This window comes from Cheilinus undulatus, linkage group 15, assembly GCF_018320785.1.
Source record: "Cheilinus undulatus linkage group 15, ASM1832078v1, whole genome shotgun sequence".
NCBI lineage: Eukaryota > Metazoa > Chordata > Actinopteri > Labriformes > Labridae > Cheilinus > Cheilinus undulatus.
In genome coordinates, this window is record NC_054879.1 from 6,025,997 (window position 1) to 6,052,796 (window position 26,800).

Below are 26,800 nucleotides of genomic sequence, written 5' to 3' on the forward strand. Positions count from 1 at the left end.
AACCAATATCAGCCACACTTTGTTAAAAAAATATATAGTTTTCATGCAAACAACTTTAAATAATACTTGCACAATCCCCAGTTTTCTTACTTTTGTTATTTTTAACATTTGGACCAGTGTTAATGTCATTGACTGAAATACCAAAAAGTTTACTGATTTTTTTTTTTTTTTCCATTAGAGAACAGTTGAATAACAAGCTACAAATAGATCTTTGGTGATAAAATCTCTGACAGAAAGTATGCTTGTTTTTCATCAAAGAGACTGAACAGGACAAAAATGTCAGTGCTGGACTGTTGGGCATTTATAATCCATCATATTTCTCCACTGTGTGTTTAATCCGTCAAAACAAAAGTGAGGATAAAGTGAGAAGCTTCTGAGGAGTTGTACGGTAAAATCTAATCTTGTCTTACTGGGAAGAATGACAGGAGAATAGATCTCCAACCAGGTTGTTCAGGTAAAGTCAAACCTCTATAATAAAGTAAAATACACAGCAAAACTGACAGTGTTAACTTATCTCAACTATAGTTAAATTAAACACTTTAAAGGTCCACACTAGATATGGTTAAACTACACTTTTGAAAGTGTTGAATATTTTACAGTATGACAGAGCTGCAGTAACTGTGGAAATCTGTGGCAAGGTGGTTCTCCTCTGACAACAGCAACCTCAAAGTCAACCTCTTAGCAAGTCATTGCATACTGATGCACTATGCATCCATTAGGAGCACCTAAAAACACAGGTCTAGACTCTAACTTGTTGGATAACTTCACTCATGGTGCAGATGTGTCTGAAATAAAAAAAACAACAACAACATTTCACCAGAAACATGAGCAAAAGAACTCCAAAAGGGATCACTAACAGGCAACAACTAAACACATGTAAACACTCTGCCCCAGGGCATGATGGGAAATTACGCCAAAGCATCCTCCTAGCTTTGAAATTATAATGGGCGGAGCTTAGATCAGTTGATTCTTTACAGAGTTGGCCTGGTGGTGGTTCAGTACTTTCAAATAAGTCTGATACCTATAGGTGCAGTATGTGAAACTCAGATCTTTAGTAATTTCTAACAGTCAGATTCTTGATCGTTGTGCTCACTTCTCCAGTGGTAATTTAGTCTGTTGTGGTTCTGTAGAAACATGCAAAATGGAAATTTCCAAGATGGCAGACTCCATGGAGGGGACCCTCCCTTTACATGAATAAAAGCCTTATTCTAAATTAAAAGAAAAATACACAATTGTATACATTCAGGTGGTAAAACACTTATTATTAAGAGCCTAAATACAAATATAATGTTTCATTTTTTTTCAAGTTTGTTGCTACAAAGTAAATTATTACATTCTGTACCCTTAAGACATTTCACTCAGAATGGAGTTTAAAAGTAAACTTTGGTAGTTTTTGCTGTGTTCAATAGCTGTTGTTTGCACTCAAGTAAAAGTTCAGTTCGTTTTACTGAAGTTAAAGTAAGTTCAGATTTCATAATGCACTTTAAATAGTACAAATACACAAAAAAACAGTGATTTGAGTAAATGTAGTTAGTTACTTTCCACCCCTGCCACCTGTTAACCAGGCCTGTTGCTGACTTTGGTTGGACACTGTAAATAAAATTTCACCATGATGTTCAAATGTCAGTTTAAATAACATTTTTAGGTTTGTGGTGAGAAACTTGAGCTGATGCAGTTGTGTTTAGGAGACATTAGCTTGTTCCTGGGTATAAAACATTTAAAAGGGTTCTGTTAAAACAAATTTTACTCTAATCTTTCCACCAAATGATAGAAAATGTGGATATTATCTATAAAGACTTGGATTGTCAGGGAGTATCAATGGACCCCCCCGTGGAATAACCATTTTATATCAAAAACTAATTTGTTCAAGGTATAGGCAAGGCAAGGCAAGTTTATTTGTATAGCACATTTCAGCAACAAGGCAATTCAAAGTTCTTCACGCAGGACATTAAACTACAATGACAAAGGGAAACAGAAACAGAATGGAAACATTTTAAACGAGACATGTAAAAGGTGATTAAAAACAGCAATTAAGACCCACAAAAGATATTTTTTTTTTCTTTTTTTCATAATATCAGTATTTTCATTAGTTTAATTTAAATTAACTCAAGCACTGATTGTGCATCGGTGGCTGTTGTATCTTCGTATTAAATTGTGGCCAGAGGGAAAACGTTCTAAGTGAAAGTAATGACTAAACTCTGAAGACTTGTTTTGTTTTCCTTGAATAAAACTAGATTCAAAATGTCAAAAATGTAACTAAAGCTAATTAATATATTTTTATCCAAAGGCTAAGACTGAATCTTTAAAAAGCTGTAAAATGTACACTACTGAAGACGAGTTGGTTCAGCTCCACTTAAATTTCTGTTTTATCATTTAGGATGCTAGTCAAATTTCAAACTTGAAAAATAAAATGGACTTAAGAGTCTTGATGACATACTGTACATGTACTGCATCAAAGAGCAGACCAGTGTGCGTGTGTTCTTACATGTGTGTGTGTTCCTCCTAGTGTGTTAGATCATTGGTTCCCAACCTGGGGTCCGGGACCCCCTGGGGTGGCGCCAGAGATTTCAGGGGGGGTGTGAGGCTATGTCTGCTTTTAGGTTGCCAAAATTAGATTCATTCATACTAACTAAAATCATGATAAAACACTCATGATAGTTCATGCCAAGGTCTCTTGTTAAGAACACTGTTGTGTGGGGCTGTTTTATATGAATTTCAACAATGAAAATGTTTAAATTTGATGTTACTTTCTGACAACCATGCTCCAGCTTTTGTTTGCGTGGGTCCTGGGGGTCCCCAGCTCCTCTTCGGTGCTAGTATGGGGGGCTTATAAGAAAAAGAGGTTGGGAATCACTGTTTTAGATTACACCGAGTTCTTTGGCAATTTTTTTGTCAAATTTTTGACAACCTTTTCAGCTCAAAGTCACACATTAGAGAAAACTCCAGAGCTTGAGAATCGTTTTTTCTCCAATCATTGTGTACCATTTTTGGAACACGTCCTCATTTTCCCTCTCAGTCTTTTGGCTGTTTTTTATTTCCAGGTGTAAAAAACTATTAAGTCATCAGGTGGATGTAAAAAATCAGTGTTAACCTTGACATATCAGCCCTGATGCTGATTACACATCTTGCCACCTTCCCCAGCATGTTTGCTTTTAATTATTGATGTTGTTATTAAGTCTAGCTTAAAGTGAAGCAGGCTGGGTAATACCTTTCCAAGGTATTTACAGTTAATGTAGGCATTAAAGTTTAAATAAGTAATGCATCTCTGGTAGAATTGAAGCTTAGCCACAACATTTAGTTTCTGAATGGGTTGTATTTGACATCTCACATTAAGTCATTAAAAATTAATGCTAGATATACATGACCTTTGATACATGTCCTACTTTATCTTGGGTTCCTGGCTGTTTACTCTGCCTTTTAGATTATGTTTGGAATAAAAACATCTCATATTTGACAGGGGGAAAAAGCTAGAAAACAGAATGTAAGGGTGACGCAGAGAGCTAAATATTTATAAGCTTTACTGACAAGAACGTATGACTTTGCTGTGTGCATTGATATATTTAAGGCAAAGCTCTCCATGTTATTAATGGGACAGAAGTCTTAATTATTAATAGCTGTATTATTAACAGCTATGCCAAGTTTTCCCATTCAGATTTTAAACATTTATAGAATTATTATTGGTATGACAGAGCAGGAGCAGAAGATTGATTTCCTCAGGCTTGTGTGTGTTTTGTGTGTTTGAAAAAGAGAGGAATATTATATTTTTCTGTTTTGAAGCATGAGTGTACTCCCTTATTTGAAAATATTACTTTCAGGCTTCATGCTGCATAAATGTTCCTAAAGGAAAATAACAATCATTGTCTTTTTTACTAGTTTTTAAGATTTAAGTTGATAAAGAATTTCACTTGCAGACATGTTTTATACATCTGTTTGACCCACAAGCACATAACAATGCTGTGCTACTCTACTAACCACACAAACTCATCCTGTTGTCGTTTAATGACCACACGGTTGTTAAAAAGTGAAGTCATATGCATTTGCCGTTTTATGACTTCTTTGTTTCCTAAAATCTAATCAATAGCTCCTTTCAGTTTGTGGTTATGGGAATGTTAGCATAAATGTGAGCGCATGTTTGTGGGAGTGTTGTGTTATGTCTTTGTTTATCATATTTATTTCTTCTTGAGCCTGCCCTCTGCCTTTTATGTGCAGTCATAAATCATATAAAGTACCCTACATGTGTGTTTGTGCTTCCTTGTGTTTGCGAGGATGTGTCTGTGGACAGAAAATAAATGTTTACCAGCCTACTCTCCCAGGCCCTTCTGTCAATTTAGTGACACAGAGGGTGAAAAATCATTACCCCTGGAATGCATAAACATGAACCAGCACTGCAAAATAAATAAAAACATAAAGAAAGAAAGTGCCGCCATTTAAAATCAAGAGTAACTGCATTTAATTTCACTTATTAGTTCATTCTTTTCTTTATTTCAACATCTGCATCATTTCCCTGTCCCTTTCCATAACCCTTATTCATCCAAACAGAGGACTGACCTCAAATAATATGGGTAACACAGGATGCAAAATGTGTAGTTGAAATTTTAAAAAAAAAAAAAAAAAAAAAAAAAAAGACAGCAAAAAGCATTATCTCAATTTTGAATTAAGAAGTATTTTCCATGTGCACATGCAAATCTCAGCGGATGGTCAGAGGGTGAGGGCAAGCCGAGAAGGAATATGTGGGATGGAAATCAATGACCAGTAAATGTGTGTTTATTTCTGTATCTCTGATACACTTGTGATGAGCTGCCAGCTTGCCTAAGGTAATTTTTATTTTCTACAATTGGTTGTATTTTAGTGCCCATAGGGATGAGTGAGGCTGTGGTCAATGTGAGTGTAAATTTTTGTTGGAAAAAAGGGCTTTATTTCATAAACCTTTACTTCAAAACTTTAAATGTCGAAAGGATGATGGGAAGGTCATGTCAAGAAAAAGTGTTTCATTCTTTTTTGAAAATCAATAAATCAGTCCAACAATCAGTGTTTACGAAGCTTAGCGTTAGTTCATGCAGGATGCAGTTGTCATACACCCAGTCGTGGTCAGCTGATGGCCAGTTGATCCCTGTTATCACCTCCCAGCTCCCACAGCCAATCACAGCTCTTTCTCTTAACACAGCAGTGTATTTAAATATGACGCACTTCTCACTAAACCCTGCTTGCATTAATGCAGATGCACCATGCTGCAGCTGCTGGCAAAGCTTAACCTCCTCCACCCCAGCCTCCTCCTTTATAGCACAAAGCTTGTGACACCCTCATTTTCAGATTCCTGCTACTATTGCTTAATGCTTTTGAACTGATTTTATTTTAGTCAGTATGCATTGTCTTAAATGTATCCATCCATTTTGGAGTTTCTAGCTATTAGATTCCTGGAGAGTCGAAGCATGCTGCTTGTCTAACCCATGGAGCATATTTTGCATGGTAAAACTGTACATCCATTTTGCAATAAAATGGTAAAATGTGTGAGGGGTGTTCCTGTCTGAAGTATAGCATAACTTCATAACAAGTGTTTTGTGCCCTGTAATGACCTGTGAGTCATCATTTTGACATTCTAGCTCATATTTTGACATTTTCAACTCCTAATTTTGGGATTTTAATCCCATATTTGGAACTATCAGACTCACAATTAAAAATTTTAAGTTATATTTTGGCTCTTAAACTCATGATTTCTAAATTGATCTCATATTTTCACCTTTCAAACTTATGATTTCAACTTTCTCCTCATATATTTGCTCTTTAAAAACCTTTTTTTTATTTTTGATATTGTGGTATAATCTTTTGAACTAATAAACTGCAGTTTTTCATTTCAGATTTGAGCCTTTAAAATGATCACTTTTACTTTTTTAAATTTCTAAATGATTTCTCATCAGTGCTGTTTTGTTTTTGTTTGTTTGTTTGTTTGTTTGTTTGTTTGTGTGTTTTTTTTCATATTTTATTACCGGTGAAAATGAGGTTGATAGTTTATGGTTAAATGTTGACCCTGTTAGGCCCTCAGGTTAGACCTGAATCCTGAATCCGGCCCCTGCTGTGATTGAGTTTGACAACCCGCCTTCTGGCTTCTAAATGTCTGAAGGTTGAAAAGTTGTTACTCCTGCTCCTTCTTTCAGACATTTATATTGTTAAGTGGCTGCTGATGAAACGTCTATACCCTGCTCTGACTTTTTTCATATTGAAAGGCTTTTCATTTATTTAAATTGGGGACCTTTATTTGTGAAGAATTTGTTGGAAATAAAATGCGATCATGATCTGAAGCTTCAGCAGTGCAACAGGTACTGGTGCTTATCAGTGACACTGTGGAGAATTCTATTATTCACAGCAGCTCCTTTGACTAGACACAAAAACAATCAGGGCTCTCTGGCTGGTAGGTTGAACAAATTCACTCAACACTGATTCACTCAATTCACTCAACACCGGCTTTAAGAGATGGATCCTAACTTCCAGCCCTGTTTGAGAGATACAGAGATGACATCCACTCTCTTCACATGCACTAACCACAGAAGCACAAAGGTAGATCAATTTATTTTCCTGTTAGAAAACTGTGGAGTCAAGTCCTGTCAGTCGTGAATTTTTGCAGCTAGCACAAATCAATATTGAACCGTTGGAACAGCTGATAAAATGAAGGGTAAAACTATTGCATTACTATGAAAAAAAAAGAATTTTGCCCGCTCACTGCAAACTGTATTGTGATACTGAAAAACTGTACAGATACATGACATTATCCGTTTTTTACTGGTGTTTGCAGATATTATCTAATAAAGTTAATCATCTGGGAATTTACAATGACTATTTTGGCTGTAAAAATCAGCCTATTAACTGATAACATTGGCAGTACAAACAAACTGGACCATCATCTTAAGTTTTTTTCTTTGTTCGCCATAATTCCTTACACTTTAAAGTTTGTTTTAAGGACTGAAGATTTGAACTACTTCTAAATATTATTTAGTATTTATTTATTTTTAGTATTGGTACTGGCTTAAATTAATTTGTAACTATTGGCAAAATCCAATGTTGTGAATGCCTTGAAAAATGAAGCATTTTTAGCTGCCTCACTGAAAACAGGAACTTTTCCCTCTAAATGTATGCCCTTTAGTGCTGTAAAAACAATGAACACCCTTCCCTTCCTGAACGGTTTTGGTCAGGTTAACACACTGCAGTCTCTGGCTCTTACTTTGACTCACTTCTTCTCCGGTACTGATTCATTCATCTCCTGACAGGAATAATATGCTGCACAGCTTGCTACTCATACTGGGCGCCTTCTTGTGAAACACGTAGACATTGTAAGAACACCAAAGCAAGAGTAGAAACCCTAAGACAGCAACAATTTGCTAGTGCTACAATTTTATTTGGTGACGAAAAACGCTGGTGGAATGAGATGGATTTCTGGTTTCAGATACTAGCAAATAGATGAGCTGTTTTTGTTCTCTTTGTCGCCTTCTTGTCCTCTTCATCTCGTTTTGTTTGGGACGAGAGCGCCGCAAATAAGCCGACATTATAATTGCTTGGCGTTGTCCTGAAAATTTGGATTGTTTGACCATTGCTGTGTGAAAGCGAATCAAACCACATGAAAGTGCATCAGTGTTACAGTTTCAGCCCCAGTCGAACCAAGTTCACCAGACTGCCAAAAAGAACACTTACTCAGTAGTTAGTCAGACTGAAACTATGTTAAGGACACATTCTAACTGTGGGGATTTCTGGTTTAAAATCTCTACAAATTCAGAACGAAACTGGTAGTTACGCCACATCATGTGTCACATGCTGAGCTCTGATAATGACCTCTCAGAAGGCACAGTTTGGTTCACAGACGGCTTTGGAGACTCTGAGAAGGCATGTTGCTATTTTTCCGACTTTTCATAAACGGCCGGATGATGTGTTGATGTGTTTTTCCTCCTTCCATCAACTTGGTTAATGTAATTGCACACTGCAGTTCTACCAGTGCATATGGGTACATGCACACTTGTTCTGTATGACTTGCCATATTTCCATTATGTGTGGGTGTGTGGATATGTGTCGATGTGCATTACTCACAAGGGTGCCCAGGGTTCAGTGTTGATATGCTGTATATTTCCTCTGTTGACAGAGTGGCAAGAATATTCATATGATTGATGTTTTTGTTTTCTTTCCTTTTGCAGGAGAGAAATACAAAGATGGAAAAACAGATAAAGATGTAGGCAGTTGGCAGAACGATCAAAATAAGTATTTTTTTTTGTGTGTGTATCTGCATACATGCACATGTGTATGCACAAACAAAAGTGGGCTTCTCTTGTCTTTATTTCTGCAGTCAGGCTTCTGCAGGTGTATGTGGGATCATTTTCTCCATAAATAAACAGATGTCTCCTATCGGATGGTTCATCATCAGGACACCTGGTTGTTGATGATGTCATCTAAGGTCTGAGTGTGTTTTGTCATGTGTTTGTGATTTAGGTGTGAGCAATCATGAGCTAGGTACCGTCTAGGCAGACATGAATCATTATTCAGTCTTCCAGCCTGATCATTCATCTCAGAGTTAAGATGTGTAGTCATTGACAATGATATTGGCACCTCTGGATTTTTTTCCAGAAAATACACCATTTCACCCAGAAATTGTTGCAATTAGAAATGTTTTTGGTATACTCATGTTTATTTTCTTTATGTGTATTGGAACAACATAAAAAAAGCAGAGGAACAAAGCCAAAATTGACATAATTTTACAAAAACTCAAAAAATGGGCCGGACAAAATTGTTGGCACCCTCAACTTAATATCTGGTTTCACACCCTTGGGAAAAAAAAAAAACATCAACAAGCTTCTTACACCTCTCAACTGGAATTTTGGACCACTCTTCTTTTGCAAACTGCTCCAGGTCTCTCAGATTTGAAGGGTGCTTCTTGCAACAGCAATTTTGAGATCTCTCCATAGGTGTTCAATGGGATTTAGAGCCCTTTGTCTCCAACCATTTCTTGGTGCTTTTTGAGGTAAGTTTGGGGTCATTGTCCTGCTGGAACACCCATGACCTCTGATGCAGACCTTGTCCTCAGACAATTCTGGGCTCTTCTTTCTTTTCTCCATGCTTGGTGTGACACACACAGGCACACAACTCAAAGGTTGAGTTGACTTTTATACATCCTAACTGGCTTCAGGTGTGATTTCTAGATTGCCAGCACCTGTTACTGCCACCGGTGAGTTTAAATGAGCATCACATGCTTGAAAAAAAATGATTTACCCACAGTTTTAAAAGGGTGCCGATAATTTTGTCTGGCTCATTTTTTTCCTCTGCTTTTTTGTGTTGTTCCAATGCTCAAATGTTTTAAAAAAGTAAAAATTATTCATGTTTTGTTCTTCTGTGTGTGCAGTGTGGACAGGATCCAACAGCTAAGAAGAGAATACCAGCAGGCAAGAAGAGAAGGAATAGTGCCACCTTATGAAGAACTGGACCCACGGCGCAGAGGACATGAGAATGATGCACACAGGGTGAGTAGCTCAGACATACAGGATACACTCGTATATACTGTTGCAAGAAGACCACATGCATGCTATCAGAGACAACCGTCATAAACAACATCAGAAGGTTCTTCGACAATCTAAAGCATTGCATCTCATGTGGTCTAGTATCATGATCCAACAACACTCCCTAACAGTAAAGCACAACCCTTTGACCAAGCTTTCGTTGCCTTCTGCATCTTCTAGAAAGTAACCTGCTACCAGTGTGGCTGACCATGTTTCACTCTGTCACCAACACATCCATGGGTGCTTACATAGGCGCCTAATCATTTGCTATTTACACAACGTGGGCGATGGGTGCCAAAATGACAACTGCATTGGCTGCAGAAGAGTGATGACGCTTGTGCTGCTCACCACAACATTTTGCATCAGTAATACAGTCCCTGTGATCTCTGAATCTAAAGCAGTCTCTGTATTTTCACACTATCATCCTGTTATCAGTCGTTCATCGTCAGGTTTCTTTCACTGAGATAGCCAAGATCTTTGTTGAGTGTGTTTATGTGTACTGAGTATTTGTGAGGTGTCTTATTCCCTGTGTGCTATCAGTATGATCTCTGCTTTTATTGCATTTGTCTGGTGATCAAAGCCTTTTAGCTGTGAGTCGTGAGGTGCTTGACGTGAATGGCTCCTGTAGGCACTGAGCTGATAGCACTGAAATGATCCTCTTTACACTGAGCATGAGACTCAGAGGAGATAAATTCAGATTTTGCTCACTTGTCTCCTTACAGGTATGTTTCTCCAAACGCACAGTCATAGTTACGTCCTCACAGAGGGACGTCAAACTGGATGAGTCATGAAATAAGATCAGTAATGGCTTAATAACAAGTCAATAGTTGTGTTCTTAAAAGAAATCCCTTCCCACACTGGCTCCAGGTGCTGAAATCTGTTGACTATATTTGCTGCTGCTCAGAAAACTGAAGTCCTGCAATCACAGATATGTCTCAGAGTATCAGGTTTCATTAGTAGGATACTCAGTGTCCCACTTTTACTTTTTTACTTGTCAGTCAGCTGGTAACAGTAGTTCTTACTTGTTGCTGGTGCCCATCTATGCTATTTCCCTCACAGTATTAGTAATAATGTAAGGGATTGGTTTCAGTTGGGTTTAATGTCTGGGTAGTTCACATTTTATGGGCTTTGTTTTTACATTGCACATTAGAGTTTAATGGTTTTGGATTAAGTGATTGCATAAAAAACCATCCCCTTTAAAGTGGCCTAATTCAACAGATGTCCAATTGGAGCTAGTAGTCTCACAATTAGTGAAATGGGGATCACCTGGGTGCATTTAATGTGTTTCTTGTGATTGTAGTATAAAGACATCTGTGTCTGGAAGGTCCAGTCACTGATAGATCAGTATTCATGGATACCGTTACACCATGATGACAAAAGAACACCCCAAGCAACTCAGAGAAAAGGTTATTGGAAAGTGTAATCAGGGAATGGTTATAAAAAAATCCAAGGCACTGTGCATCCCCTGGATATCAGTTTAATCCATTATCAAGAAATGGAAGGAGCATGGCACATGTGTAAATCTGCCTAGACCAGGCTATCTTTACAAGCTGAGAAAGCATGCAAGAAGGAGATTAGTGAGAGAGGCCACCAAGACACCTATGACTACTCTGAAGGAGTTACAAGCTTCAGCAGCTGAGATGGGAGAGACTCTTCATATAACTAAAAAACATTTTAAATCTGGACTCGACTTTGCCAAAAGGTATGTGGGAGACTCCGTGGTCAAGTGGAAGAAAATTCTTTGATCTGAGGCCACCAAAATGGTGCTTATGTTGTGTTTGGTGGACACCAACCACTAAACATCACCACAAACACACCATCGCCATTGTGAAGCACAGTGTTGCCAGCATCATGCTGTGGCGATGCTTCTCGGCCGCTGGCTCTGGAAAGCTTTTAAAGGTGCAGGGTAAAATTAACGTGGCAAAATATAGGAAATCCTGGAGGACAATTGCAGTCAGACTGCAGGAGAACAGCGGCTTGAAGGTTTATTTTCCACCAAGACAATAACCTAAAGCAAACAGCGACAGCTACACAGAAGTGGTTTTAAGACAAGGGGAATGTTCTAGAGTGGCCGAGTTCACACCTGATCCCTGTGCAACCTGACAGAACTTAAGCAGTTGTGCAAAGAAGAATGTAGTAAATTGCAGTGTGAAGATGTGCAAGCCAGATTGAGACCTATCCACACAGACTCAGACCTGTGATTGCAGCCAAAGGTGACTCTACTAAACACTGACTAGAAGGGGTTAAGTATTTATGCAGTTGCCTATTATATATATTTAACATATAATTGATGTTAATTTGTAGAAATATGTTTTCCTTTTGACATTAAAGAGATTTAAAAAAAAATCTAATTTCTATTGACCATGATTAGTTTAGAAAACCAATAGAATGGTAAAACATCCAGGGGGGTTAATACTGTTGTAGGCACTGTGGTGTTTGGCCTTTGCAGACTCATTTTTTAATGAAACGTTTAAATTGCCAGGACAGAGATGTGATTCACAGAAGCCTCTGATATTAAGAGTCAAAGCAGTGGCAAATTTAGAACATTGCATGCTCATGTTTGTAATTTCTTCTTTTATCTGGACGGAGAAAAGAGAACATTTTGTGCGTCTTCCTTTTACTATCTCCAAGAAATCTTAATCAGCACTCTTTCTTGGACTTGAAATCCGATAACACACAACAGAGTACAGTTTGTCTTGTGAGCTTAAACACAATACCAGGTCTCTTTTAATATTGACTGGAAAATCAACCTTACTTCTTCAAAGTCAGGTGCTTCATCTTCACTTTTCTTGCCACCATGACAGATGTGCACCCATGGAATAAGGAAATCACACTTGGCATGCAAAGTTCTCCTCAGAGGAGGTGAAATTAGTCCTCACCGATTAACAAGTTTGGTTGATCAGTTTCACACGGTGAGATCATAATCCACAGTAGAGAGTTTCACTTCTCATTCCCAGGACACCTTCGGACTTCATCGAGGAAAAGATACAAGGAGAGAGCACAGTTATTACTCATCTTTTCTCACTGAGTTTTATTCATGTTTATATCACAGGTATGATGTGTTTACTAATTGTCAGCAGTAAACTCAAAGCCTTAAAGAGATCTTTCATAAGCACTTGGACATTTCTAGGAGGACTTACAATACTCCAGACCATGAGTCTACAGTGTTGGATTAAATAACAACATTATGTACACACACTCTTTAGAAGGTACACTTAATGCACTAGAGTCATGTGCTGCTTGCAGGAATTCCCATTCCAGGAATCTGTTTTCTAAATGTAATTACAAATTCAATTCAACAAGCATTTTTTTTTAAAGTAACAGGAACACTCTGCCGCCACAGCATATTATGTAAACAGGTGGAGTCTGCATGCCATTACTCAGCACACACATTTGCATGCATGACCTTCTACTGAGCAAATGTTAATGTTGTATGTTCCAGAGTGGTTGCTTTGAATGTTGTGTATCAGGTGTTTTATTATGTTAATTAGCAGTAGTAGTAGTTTTAATTGTCCTGTGGACAATGGAAAATGGAAGTGATCTGTAGTTGAAGCGTTGTTTTTATACTTAACAAGAATAATGGGCCAATTAGGACAGAGGATCAAATTAAGTTTCTCTGTTTTTCCTCTTCATATGCAACACATAGGCACTCTTTTCCTTCCTCCCCCTCCTCCCAAAGGTAATATGAGAAATAATGATCAACTGTTATCATGTAGGATCCTAGAATGTGAAATAATGATCCGTGCGCTTTCAAACAGATAATTATTGGACTTAGAAATTATTGCTGCATTGCCAATAGCGAGCTCCGTCCAGCCATTTTATACTGGAAGCTTATGAAGAGTTACAGATTACTTTAGTGTCTAAACTAACTAACAAGCACTGATTAATTTCTTCTACATTTCACATAGAGGGGTAAAGATCAGTTTTCACTTTTAAAAATCTCTCTATGGTTTCAATTTAGCATTTGCTTTTCTAAGAAAAAAAAAAAAAACCCTAGCATCATTGTTGTAGCTATGATTGACACTCTTTGACCTGCCTCCCCGATGACCTGTGAACTGTTTTTTTTTTGGGGGGGGGGGGGGGTCACTCTAGTAGTGTGAAATCAACCTCAGACACCTGTGATCATTAGTTTGCCAGGTGAGCCCAATTAAATGAAAACTACTTAAGAAGGACGTTCCACATTATTAAGCAGGCCACAGGTTTCAGCAATATGGGAAAGAAAAAGGATCGCTGCTGCCAAAAGCCTCAAATAGTGCAATGCCTTGGACAAGATATGAAAACATTAGATATTTCATGAAAACCTAAGTGTGATCATCGTACTGTGAAGAAATTTGTGGCTGATTAGGAGTACAGACGGGTTCGTGCAGATAAAGGCATAATGAGGAAGGTTAATTCATCAGATTAAGAGAGCAGCTGCTAAAATGCCATTACACCTCAAAGTGTAGGATCCTCCAGAGGTTTGCAGTTGTGCATAAACCTACTATTCAGCCACCCCTAACCAATGCTCACAAGCAGAAATGGTTGCAGTGGACCCAGAAATACATGAAGACTCATTTTCAATCAGTCTTGTTTACTGATGAGTGCCATGCAACCCTGGATGGTCCAGATGGATGGAGTAGTGGACGGTTGGTGGATGGCCACCAAGTCCCAACAAGGCTGCGACGTCAGCAAGGAGGTGATGGAGTCATGTTCTGGGCTGAAATCATGGGGAGAGAGCTGGTAGGCCTCTTTAGGCCCTCTTTAGACCTCAGCAAAGTGTATAGAGTTTCTGACAGACCACTTTCTTCCATTGTACAAAAAGAAGAGCAGTGCCTTCCGTAGCAAAATTATCTTCATGCATGACAATGCTCCATCTCATGCTGCAAAGAACACCTCTCTGTCATTGGCTGCTATGGACATAAAAGGAGAGAAACTCATGATGTGGCCGCCATCCTTCCCTGATGACAACCCTGTTGAGAACCTTTGGAGCATCCTCAAGCTAAAGATCTATGAGGATGGGAGGCAGTTCACATTCACAGCTCTGGGAGGATATTCTGACATCTTGCAAAGTTACTCAAGCAGAAACTCTCCAAAAACTCACAAGTTCACTGGATGCAAGAATTATGAAGGTGATATCAAAGAAGGGCTCCTATGTTAACATGTAATTTGGCCTGTTAAGATGTTTTTGAATGAAACAGCTTTTGATTTCAGTAAATATGACCTCCTAATGCTGCAAATTCAACAAATGACCATTTTCAGTTCTTTACAATTAGTAAAATGTTTTCAAACTCTGTTCTGCATAATAATTTGGAACAGTGCATTTGTTTGTTTCTAGTTGAATTTGAATCATGAGCTAACAGTTGATGACTTGAAAATTGTGCTGACTTAGGAAAATCAGAGAAAAATGTCATTTGCATAATAATTTGGAACACAGTGTAGTTGGAATATTCAAAATGGCTGCACAGTGTTGGTGTAAATGAAGCGGTAAATAAAACAAAAAGGGAATATTTTATTTAATGACTGTTTTGCAGTTGTTACACTCTCAAGAGTAATAAAAGTGTTTACAGCTCTGCACAAATGCACAGAAGGAGTGAGTTTTGTTTGTCTGTAGCACTCTCCCTCTGCACATTGTCTTTCTCAGAAAATTTGGCTGGACAAAAAGGTTTTTTTTTTTTGGCATCAGATTTAGATATGGGACTTATGATAGCATCTGTTACAGACCAACACAGCAGAAAGACAGGGATGTCCCCTGAATCGCTATAGAGTTTTTGCTCAGAAATGTCCCAAACACAATGAGAAAATCCTCATTATGCCTTCAGTGATGTTGCGTCATTCCAGCTTAGCTGTGTTTTGTTACTTTTTTCTGTACCAGCACTTTGCCTGCATGGTGATAGAAAAAGGAATGTTTACTAATTTTGGTGCCAAGTCCATCATGGATTTTTGTTCCCATGGAAAAAAGGAAGTGATAGAGTTAAGTTTTACTTTTTCAATTTCATAATGTTGCAGCCTGACGCTTGAATATTTTCAGTTTGTTTTTTTTTTCTAGTTATTTTACACTTAGTAATCCATTATAAAAAAATTAAAACAGAATTTAAGATTTTTTGGAAATGTATTCAATGGAGAAAAAAAATGAAATATCAAATTGATGTCAAAATTCAGATCTTATGCAAAAACACTTGAAATCTAGCCCAGGCTCCTCCCTTTTCTCTTTACCTTTTTTTTTTTTTTTTGCTCTGCTTCACTTTCTAACCTCGATTGGAGTCTACCTGTTGTAAATTGAATTGGAAATGATTTGAAAGGCACACACCTCTCTATAGAAATCCTCACAGCTGACAATGCATATCAGAGAAAAAAAACATCCAAGAGGTCAACTAAACTGCCTGCAGAGCTCAGAGACTGGATTGTGGACAGGCACAGATCTGGAGAAGGCCACAAAAACATGTCTGCTGCACTGAAGGTTACCAAGAGCACAGCGGCCTCCATGATTCTCAAATGGAAATAGTTTGGCACAACCAGGACTCTTTCAAGAGTTGGTGGCCTGGCCTAACAGAGAAACTGGGGGAGAATGGCCTTAGTGAGTAAGGTGACCAAGAACCTGATAGTCTGACTGAGCTCCAGAGATTGTGTGTGGAGATGGGACAAAGTTCTACAAGAACAACCATCACTGCATCTCTAGACTTATCTTTATGGCAGAGTGGTGAGACGGAACCCTCTCCTCAGTACAAAACACATGGAGGCCTGGTTACAATTTGCAATCATTGTATAGTCTTTGGACATCTATGTCCAGTATATCGACAGCAGAAACATTTATACCTACCGTTAGTTAACTTTTTAAGCTATTATTCACCAAATGATGATATTGGCATCTTTTGGTAAAACACACATGAGTTTGAGTCAATATTATCACACTGTCCTCAACTGTTCCAAAGAACACAGACTTCCAAACTCATCAGTCAGTGATAATTTTCCCCGTAGGTAATCAGAAAGTTTTTGTTAATCAGCTAAGTCAAGCTGAAATGTCACTAATTTTTTGCTCAGTTGTGTTCTGCTTTTATTGTTTCTCTAATGATTTTTATTGGAAACTTTTCACAGTTTAAAGACTTTCAATGGACCAAACACTTAATCAACAAAATAAAGAGATGATTAATTGATACTGAAAATACTCTAAACAGCTCAACTCATTACTTTTTAATTCAGGCTTTCAGGGTGCACTGAAGTGGTAAAAGTTTTATTTTACAAATCACTGAAAATCAGCATTGAATGATTCAGAAATATATGGCCTCTGTCATCACATCCACCCAGTGTTAAAGTTATACCAGGACTGCTTTCACTCACTTCTTCACGTCATTCATTTTATAACCGGCCAGGGGCGATCTCCCCTCCTCATCGATCGATAGCCACGCATTACGCCGCTCTCAGCCTCCAAATGAGAAAACTGTTGCTGTTTATAAAGAGGAAAGGGGGAGCAATTAGCATGCTTCAGAGGTGGAAATTAAGTTTGAAAGTTAAAAAAAGAAAAACATATCAAAAGGAAATCAGACCAGAAGCAATTGCCAAAGTGCCTACCCAGCCCTTCTCATTAAGGATGATGCATTTATTAATTAAAGCTGGGCTGATTATTTACCTGACAGGCTCTCAGTGGAAGCAGAGGGGGAAGTAATGGTTATGGAGGTGGGCCGACGGCGAGCTAATTCAATTTCACTTTTTATTGGTTTGTTTGTTTCTCCTTAAGATATTTTTATGTTTTGTATAGGGTTTGCTGAACATCCATGAAAAGTAAAAGCAATGGAAGCTAAAGAGCAGAGAGAGAGTGGCGAAGAAAGGAAAACAGGGAGTCTCTCATGAGATGTTGCCACACTATACTGAGTGTTTTTTTTTCCCTGTGGCTCCATTACCATCTTATTGATTCATGGTTATGGGTTAGCTGTCTCTGCTAGCAAAATTATGTTTGCCTAAAAACAATTATCAAGCAAGAAAAGCCACAGCACAAGTTTGTTTCTAAGCGAGTGCGTTGTGTGGGTGGGTGTGTGTGTTTTGGAAGACGACAACAGACTTTCTCCCTAAGGAGAGGGGAACTAAATCAACAGGGCGCTGTTGCTGTTGTCACACACACACTTAGATTCACACACAGTTCTACACAGAGGCTAAGGAAGCCAATTGTTCTAGTGGGCGGTGTGACACAGCCGCTATTATAGGATTTAATTATAATGAAAAGCTTGTTTCTACTCTGCGCCTGTGCTTTGAGCTCAGATATGTGGGTTCATTTACAGTAAGTCATTTAATCACTGATGATATTTCATACAATGTTGCAAAATTGAATAGCATGTAATCCTCTGGTTAAAAACTTGCTGAAGTGCTGCATGTGTCTCCTCATCTCTACACTTGTTCTTAAATTATGGAGGGCATGATTTAAGGTGGTGGGAAAATCTCAAAACCAGTGTCCGTACAGTTAAGTTTTATCTTGAATACTGCTAAATAAATATTTGATAAATTGATATGTATATTGATTATACAATTAACATTTTTGTCTTTGTTTGAAAATTTTTATTACCTCCACCAAGGAGGTTATGTGATCGGGTGGGTTTGTTCATTTTTTAGTTTGTTTGTTGGTTTGTTAGTTTGTTAGCAACATAACTCAAAAAGTCATAGACCGATTATCATGAAATTTTCAGGAAATGTCAGAAATGGCATAAGGAAGAACTGATTAGATTTTGGGACTGATCCGGATCACCGTCTGGATCCAGGAATTTTTTAAAGGATTCTATACTATTGGGAGATAGGGCTAATGGTGGAGGTCTGCGCTGTTACCACTTTACACCAGGAGATGGCAGACATGAGTAACTTCAATCCCAGCAGCATATTTTTGGTGTGTTGCTATCAAAAGTTTTGGAGTTTATAGAGTTTGTAAGATGCACATTGGTTGAGGAGATGAGTCAGAGTGTAACAGAGAGAGAGACAACCAATTGTAGCGGCAGTACTCACCATGCTGGGAGGAATAGAGGAATATTCACCCTCTGCCATGACTTTCAGTCATCCTGTGAGACCATGGGTGCTTCCGCCATGACAGTCCACACGTAGCCAATGCTTTGCCTCACCATGTCTCCACCCCACCGGGAGGGAGTAATCGGCGAATTAGATTTTGGGAGTGATCCTGATCACCGTCTGGATCCAGGAATGTTTTTAAAGGATTCTTCACTATTGGGAGATAGGACTGATGGCGGAGGTCTGCGCTCTCTGAGTGCTTTTCTAGTTTTCTTTAAAATGTACCTTTTTTTTAAGTCTTTAGCAGTGAACTCAATCCCATAAGGGGGCAGTTGAAATATTCAAGCCACATATTTCTGGGGCTGCCATGCAGTCCATCATTGGGTTTGATGTGAATATGCTGCATCCTGATTGGTGAAAAACACATGACAGAAACAGGTCTTTTGTTTTAATTCTCAGGCAGTGAAAAATGCCGTTTAAAATCACCTGCAATGTTAAAATAATGCAGGAAACATCAGAAAACATTACACCACATCATGCTTCAACAAATCTCTGATTAATAGAACTTAATACAGTGGGATACTAATATGCACATTTACACACTGCAGAATATGATTGTACAAAGGCATGATCACGGAAGATCTTTGTTGCAGTGATATTGGAGACTAGCACTCTAAAACGGCTAGCGACAATAATAACTAAACGACTTTATTTCACCATTAGCCTTTTCTTTGTCTGCTTTATTTGCCCATCTCCTGGTGCAAATAGCTCCTGCTTAGCTGCCTGCTTAAAAGTCCTGCTCAAAACCTCCCCCACAGTTAATGGCAAACCACCGCTTATGAGTCAGCTTGTCCTGTGGGTGAAAGTATTCAAATGAATTCTAAACTATTAGGGATCTATGGACAGGACTCTGATTCATCATTTAATCTGCTTTTAACATTTGCTTTTTGTGCGTGCCCACACCCATGTCTCATGGTAAAACAAGTCTCCCTCTTATCATAAAATCCTGTTCATATGACATTTCAACACCTGTTTTGCATCCATACAGCAGTTTCTGCAGGAACGCTATGTAGGAACTCTGCAGTCCCTAGTTTAGCAGTATGAAATGCAGAAACGTGCTCCATCATTGCACCAGTGCAGCTACCACATTCACACATTGTAAGAGATTTGCCCCAGTGTGCTGCAAACGATGGTGCCACTTTTGAACAGCTTGTCTTCTATGTTGGGTCATAATGGTACAGTTAAAGAGAATGGTGGTATGCTATTGCATTGCAATTTTGAGTTGCAATCGGGTGATTGACTCACCGTGTCTTTTCCTTCAGAATCCCTGGAGTTGCTTTCACAGTCTGTTTTTCATCACTATTAATCTGCACTGTAAAGCACCGTCTTCTCAGTTTTGTGATAGGAGAGTATATCTCTTTATTCATCTCACTTTTCTCATCACATCATCAATAATCAGCCCATTCCACTGGCAGCCATACATGTTCATGCCAATAACACTGCTCCTTCTGTGTTTGACAGATGATGTGGTACGTTTTGGATCATGAGTCGTTCTTTTCCTTCTGGTACAATTGTAATTTGGTTTAATCTGTCCAAAGAGTGTCATTCCACAACTGTGGAGGCTTTTTTTAGATGTTTTTGGTAAGGTGTAATTTCTTCTTGAATGTTGGTGTTGTTTTTTGCCTGGTTGTAAAGCCTCTGTATTTATATTCATGAATGCATCTCTTAATTTTGACAATACACCAACTATCTGACTGGTGTTTTGAAACACATTTCAGTTAAAAAATAATTTTACCCTTTGTGATTGTTAACTGCAGGAGGACATATAGCGATTTCATCTAAATTGTGATTAATTACCCAGCCCTGCTAATTAGCTCTTAGTAATGACTAATAATCAGTATGCTACTTATCAGCATGCTAAGAAGCAGCTTATTAATGATGGATATTGTGACCTCAAAACAAAGTGTTAACACATCTTTTTGTCCATTTACCTGGAATCTCTCAACCAGGTCACTCTTCCCCAAAAGGTGAAAGGTGCCTGGTACTTCCAGCACATCAGGCCCCAAAGTCACTAGCCCGACTCTTCTCCTCTGTTGTCCCTCGATGATGGAATGAATTTCCCCACTCCATTTGATCCACAGAGTCCCTCTCGACTTCCAAGAGAAAACTTCAGACCCAGCTCTTTAGAGAACACTATACACTTAGCTAGACTCCTCTCTGCTGTTTTCCCTATTGGTAGAATCTCCTGACTACTGTTGGCTTGCACTGTCCTGCTCTACTTCTGGACCTTTGTGCCCAGCTCTCTGTGAGTGACCCAGCACTTGGCACTTAAGTCATTGTTTGTCTTTTGTTGGTGTATACAATTTATACACCAACGATGATGATGAGCACCTTTTTCTAAATGGACTTGAAGCACTTTGTGGGACTTACTGATGCCTCTTCCTCTTGTCTAGATCTTTGCTGTGTTGTACTTACTCTCAGATGTATGTCGCTTTGGAAAAAAGCTTCTTCTAAATGACATTGTCTATCTGTCTACAAAGCTATCTGTTTATGTTAGCTTAATAACTGCCTCCTTCACTTGCATTGATACACCTTTGAACTTCATATTAAAAGGAACCCTGCATGATCAGAAAAGTTCATCTTTTTGGATGGATATTTCTACCTCTCATCAGTATATTGAACTTAAAAAACTCACCAAATATCCTAGATATCTGCATTTTGAGTAAGTTTAAGCTGGTAAATTCAGCAGGAGGCTGCCATGTTTTGGTCCACACAGGTACTATGATGTCACTAGCGCTCCTCACCGTTCATTTGCAGTAACCAGTTTACCAGTTTACGTTTTGCTGCTTGCAGTTGTTGCTGCCGTAACAGCTTTTATACCAGGCTGCGTGTTGACTTTGTCTCCCTGCTGTCAAAGCTCTGTCATTCCTCCTACGTTTTACCTCAATAAAATTTCCTACAAGTGACTGGAAGTGTATAGTGGAAGTGTGCTGGTAGCTTTTCAAAATAATTGTGTACATATGAAGGGACTTTCTCCAAACGAATGCTAAAGTGGGCTTTTACCTTGAAAAGTGCAAACCGGAAGTGTTTTCGTACTGTGTTTATCTTTACCTGCAACATTTTTAACCGTGTGGAAACAGAAAGCTTCATAAATCGTAGAATTTTGGGGAACATTATTAAACAGACGCATTTTAGCTTGTGGCCTTCATCTGGTTCATCAAGAAACAGATTTCAAACATATTCTACCAATATGGACGTTAATATGTGCTGCAACAGGGTAAGTATGGCTCTGTATTTATCATGTTGCTGTCCAGTTTGACCAATAACCGCATGTGATGCAAGGAAAAAATAGAAGTAAGACATGCAGTAATGCCAACTCAAAACTCAAACAGCTCCAAAAATTCAAACTCAACTGACTGTTCATTTGCTTCATTTGTCTTAAAATGACAGGGAACAGACCACATCTGGTCATGAATCTTTTCCAAATACTTTTCAAGCAACAAAATATAGAGGTACTCTGCATACAAGGTGTGTTTTCCTTAAATGGTTAATGCAGTGCCATACATTTGTGAAGCCTCAAATCAAAGCTGAAAGCCTGGGCTTCAGTCATATTTTTAATCCCTTCTGCAGGTCAACAGAAGCAATATGATAAAATTTGTGTTTCTGTCCAAATGCTTGTTTTCTGGACTGTTTACATAAACACATTTTGACAGCAGTTCATATTGATAAATTGCATATTAGCAGTTCAGCCTTGTCTGAGGGACGCTGAATCTTTTCCCAGAGGGTAAAAGCTGAAACTGAGTGATGAATGGGAGCAAAATGAGACATTGATCAGAGTAAAATAATATTGCACCACATGACATAGCAAGGTGCTATGCATTTATTCATTTAGTACGGTACATCTGCTCAGTTCTCATTACACCTGTTTGGAAAGTTAAAATGACATCTGCTAAAAAGTTACTCAATGAAGAACATTTAATTGGATTGTTGCTTTTTTGATCCAGTCACCCATCTGTTTTCTGAATCACTGATGTAGTTCAGCAGGATGCCTGTGTTTGGTAAAGGGAGAGAAACCGCCTGGTCAGAGCCTATCAAAGCACTGACATGCATTTATAAAACAAGTAAGTGATAATCATATTCAAATGGAAATTTGCTATTTGATCCAAACTGCATATATTTAGAGTGTTAGATATCCTCCAACAAAATTAAAAAAAACTCCACACAGAGAGGCCTAAGAGAGAGGCTGGTCCCAAACTTTGGCTTTGTGGGTTTTGGCAAAAATGCAGCTAGACTATTGGAAATGTTTCCTCATCCATTCCTACAGCTTTGTGTGTACATGTGTGAGTGCCTGTTTGTGTCCAGCTGTTCCCTGCTCTCTTTTGTTTTTTCCTGCTCATTGTAACGTTCCCTAAGCCTGGAAATCAGACGGGACCGTATCCAGCCAGGCAGTCAGAAGGTTTTTATTTACTAATTTGACATTCTATTACTCCATCAACCACATTACAACATGCACGCACACAGACGGACACAAATGCAGCATAATTCAAGTCCCTCAGTCGTGATTATTGCCCTAACAATGGTTTTCTTTAAAAAGAATGTCATTCTGGTGTCAAGCACTAAATGATGTGGATGCTCTATTTAATATCTATCCAAAAAAATGCATTGTGCCATTTTTTGGTCCCTAAATCCCAGCACCAAAATCAAGTTAAGATGACACTTGAAAGAACTGAATTGTCTTTAGCAGAAAAAGTGCTCAACCATTTCAGCAGAAATCTCTTTTAGTGTTTTAGTCTTCAAATTTTCTCAAGAATGAATCAACAATCTTGCCTCAAATGCCTCATAGAGTACATCTGTGCCATTTATTTCTCTCCCTTCCTCTGTGGGTTGCAGCAACAAATTTTAACTTTCTAAGTCTTTTCTTTGCTTCCTTTGGAGATAATTATGGGCAGTTTCCCAGCAGGAGTCACTATTACCTTCAATCAGTCCTGGAAAACACACAAAATAAATTCAGGCTTTTTGTTACTGGCAGCAAAGATCAAAAAAGGCAAAGATCTGTGGCCGTAAAACCGCTGATTTGTGCCGCCTTCAAATGCTGCCCATGTACGGCTTTAAAAGGATCTTGTATCATATCCTGTTGATTAAGACTGAATTCCCTCCACTGTCAGAGCTATGTCCGGTCCAGCTTTATTCAGACCACGGTGTGTTTGTCTTCATGTTTTTATATGTGTGTGAGTGAGGCTGTTTTTGGGAATTGCTCTTTGTCTTTTGGTTCAAGGTTCCACTCCTCTGAACTGAGTCCAGTTTTCTTTCTAACCTTGTCACTGTTACCATCCAGAGACAGGCGGCCTATTGTCTCATGCACAATATAATTTGGGAAAATTCCAGCATGTGATTCCCACATCCTTTCTCATTTTTACCTGACTTTTCTTTTTTATTATTACATTTAACTAAATGTCCTGCATCTTTCTGGCACATTGAAAATTCTTGCAATGTGCAAACATCGTGACTTTATGTTGCAGCTTTATGTTTTTCACTTGGAAATGCCTCGTAGTGACTAAGTTGCATTTGTTGGGATTAAGACCACTTTACAAAGCTTCCTAAAGATCTCACGTAGTGTGAAGCATTATTCCCACATATTCCCTCTGGACACCATTTAAGAAAAACACAACCACAGACAAAGTTTAAACAAGTCCAAAATACCTGCACACTGACAGAGAGTGTTGACCTGGGATAAAACAGACGCTCTTTCACAATGATAGCACAGTTTACTGCACTGACTGACTGTATGTGGGTGCATTAGTCATGAGTATCACCCACTGATACCCATGACTAACAATAAACACAGTTTTTCCATCCTGCAGAAGCATAATAACAGTATGCAGCAGTACAGAATAACTATTCTAACAGCAAGGTGAGCTAAGGTCTCCTATTGTTCAAAGGATACTTTCATTTCTTAAAGTAAGTCACTCTGTTTTAATGGACAAGCTGAAATCTTAGAAAAGAATCGTCATTATAGAGTAGTGCAGAAATGAGTCCTAAAACACAGAAGTGAGTTAGTATTTTAGCACTTCCGGTTCCCTCGTCTGAAAATCTATAAAAATTTTGATTGAACTTTCAGTTAAATGCCTGATACAAGGTGAACACAAGCTCAAGAGAGTTTGATGTTTTATCCTACAACATAAAATACATCTGAAACGTGCCCCACCTTAGAGTTGTGTGTCATTTCACATCTTAATAAAGTCGGTTGCTAAAGGACAGCAAACTAGGACTACAACGTTTGTCAGGAAGGCTATACGTCATCATCTGAAGCGCAGCAACTGAGCCTGCCGCTCACTTGTATTCATGGGTGATAACGTTAAATTCAGTTGACCGTGTTGTAGTTAAATACAGACATTAGCTTTTTACCTTCGTCTGTTATATTAACCAACCAGATATGATGCTTATATTATCAATTTATGAAGATTATGTTTATGAACAAAATGTGTAAGTTTCATAAACTTTTTATTGGACACAGATCCTGTTTTAAACAATAGTCCAAAAACCCATCGAAAAATTCTATATTCTTACCGCCGAGGGAACCCATGCGAAGCTAACCTCCAGTCACCTTGCAAAACAGATAGATACGCCCGTTTCCATGTTTCTCACTGGTGAATCCATCTTGCAAAGCTCCCGTCTGAACAGTTTGGGTCCAGTTAGAAAGTGACAGGACCAATCAGCAACGAGGGGCAGTACATTTAGGCGTGGCGGAGTCGTGATGTAAGCAAGCAGCAACAAGAGGCCGGTACAATTACGGCGGAAGACATTATTAGCATGGATGCTGCTAAAGCGCCAGTTTTATCAGAACTTGATGACATTTCCTCATTAAAAGAAGAACAAAGAGCAGCAGTGAGTTGTTTTCTTTTCAAAAATGACAAAAGTCGTGTACTGACATGTCTACAGTCACCATGGTTCAAGTTGGAGTTTACTTGTCAGAGCACCTTGGTTTGGGGCTACGATGTCACATGTTTTGTTGCTCAGATTAGTCCGTAAAGATTTGACAGACAGAGCATTCATCCAATCACACTACGAGTTTTTTTCAAATCCTCTTCCCTTTCCCAAACGCTCAGTATTGAAGGTTTTCCAGATGGATGCGTGAAACATATCCAACAATGTTGAAAAACGTTGTTTTTCAACATTTTTATAGTATTGAATCCAAACTCAGAATTTTGTTTCTGTGACAGCTCCTCTGTGTTGCTGTTAAAAATCCTCATTGCTGTCTGATTTTTGTTTATGGGTTTCTTTCTCCTGTTTTTTTCTTTTCCATGTTGATCTGAAAGAAGCATTAGATCTACTGAGTGACTAATTTGTAAAATCCACACAAAACTATCACCTGCAACAGCAGTTCCCTCATTTTTCTGATGTGTGAAACACATCCATCTGGCGTGTTAGGTTAAACCTCCAGGTATTGCCTACAAAATTATGTCATGACTGCACCACTCTACAGTGCCCTATTTATCACAATTGAAACCTAATCTCTGTGCTTAACTATGTTTAACAGGGAGTCGTGCATTAATGAAAATTGCATTATATATAAAATACAAAAGTTCATGCCATGCATAAGGGTTTCTAGCTGTGGCTTATTTTCAGCTGCTGTCCTTGCTTAGCTTGTGGAATTAAAACCAAAGAAATGCAAAAAATAGTAATACGATTCAAATGCTTGCTGTCTTGCTGTTTTAATACTGCAAGCCATTAAGAAGGCCTTTTTAGCAAGCTTGAAGCTTTCCATGATATTTAAAGGTTAAATGCACACCAGTAACTCCAACACTGAATGCTTATTTATCCATTTTTAATGCCATTTTCAATTGTTTCTGCTGCTAGCTTAGCATGGTAATCCACCATATTGTTTTTCCACTATGCTTTGTGACGGGCTGTGATGACCAATGGCAACCAGTACCATTTTCACATCATAATTCACCAAATTGCACATGCCTTTACTTGAGAGAAAGAGAGACAGAGAGCCTGTGATGTGGCCTTCTGTTTCACTGCAGACAGGAACGGCTCGGATGATAATGGCTCAAAAACAGCCAATGCAAAAAAGCGCAAGGATCTTTGTTGTATTATGTATATTTTGAGCTTATATTTCCATTAAGCTCTTTATTTTGTCTTTGTAGTCACGTAGTTTTTTTTTTTTTTTTTTTTTTTATTCATGTGGCATTACTAAAGCACACATATTCTTAAAGCGCACGTTGTCCAGGAAAATAAAAATAATGTTTAGAGCCTGACTGCCCCATAGGGTTAATATTTTACAAGCTTTTTAGGACAATAGGTGAGGC

The 26,800-nt window shown here is 38.4% G+C and overlaps 1 protein-coding gene across 3 annotated transcripts in view; it reads left to right on the forward strand.

The window, feature by feature from the left end:
- Positions 1 to 26,800, forward strand: part of pard3bb (par-3 family cell polarity regulator beta b) — a 368,918-nt gene that overhangs the window by 239,863 nt on the left and 102,255 nt on the right. For all 3 annotated transcript variants that reach the window (XM_041806626.1, XM_041806625.1, XM_041806627.1), the window contains one exon: positions 9,374 to 9,491. In XM_041806626.1, coding sequence (XP_041662560.1) covers positions 9,374 to 9,491 — 118 coding nt within the window. The remainder of the gene's footprint in view (positions 1 to 9,373; positions 9,492 to 26,800) is intronic.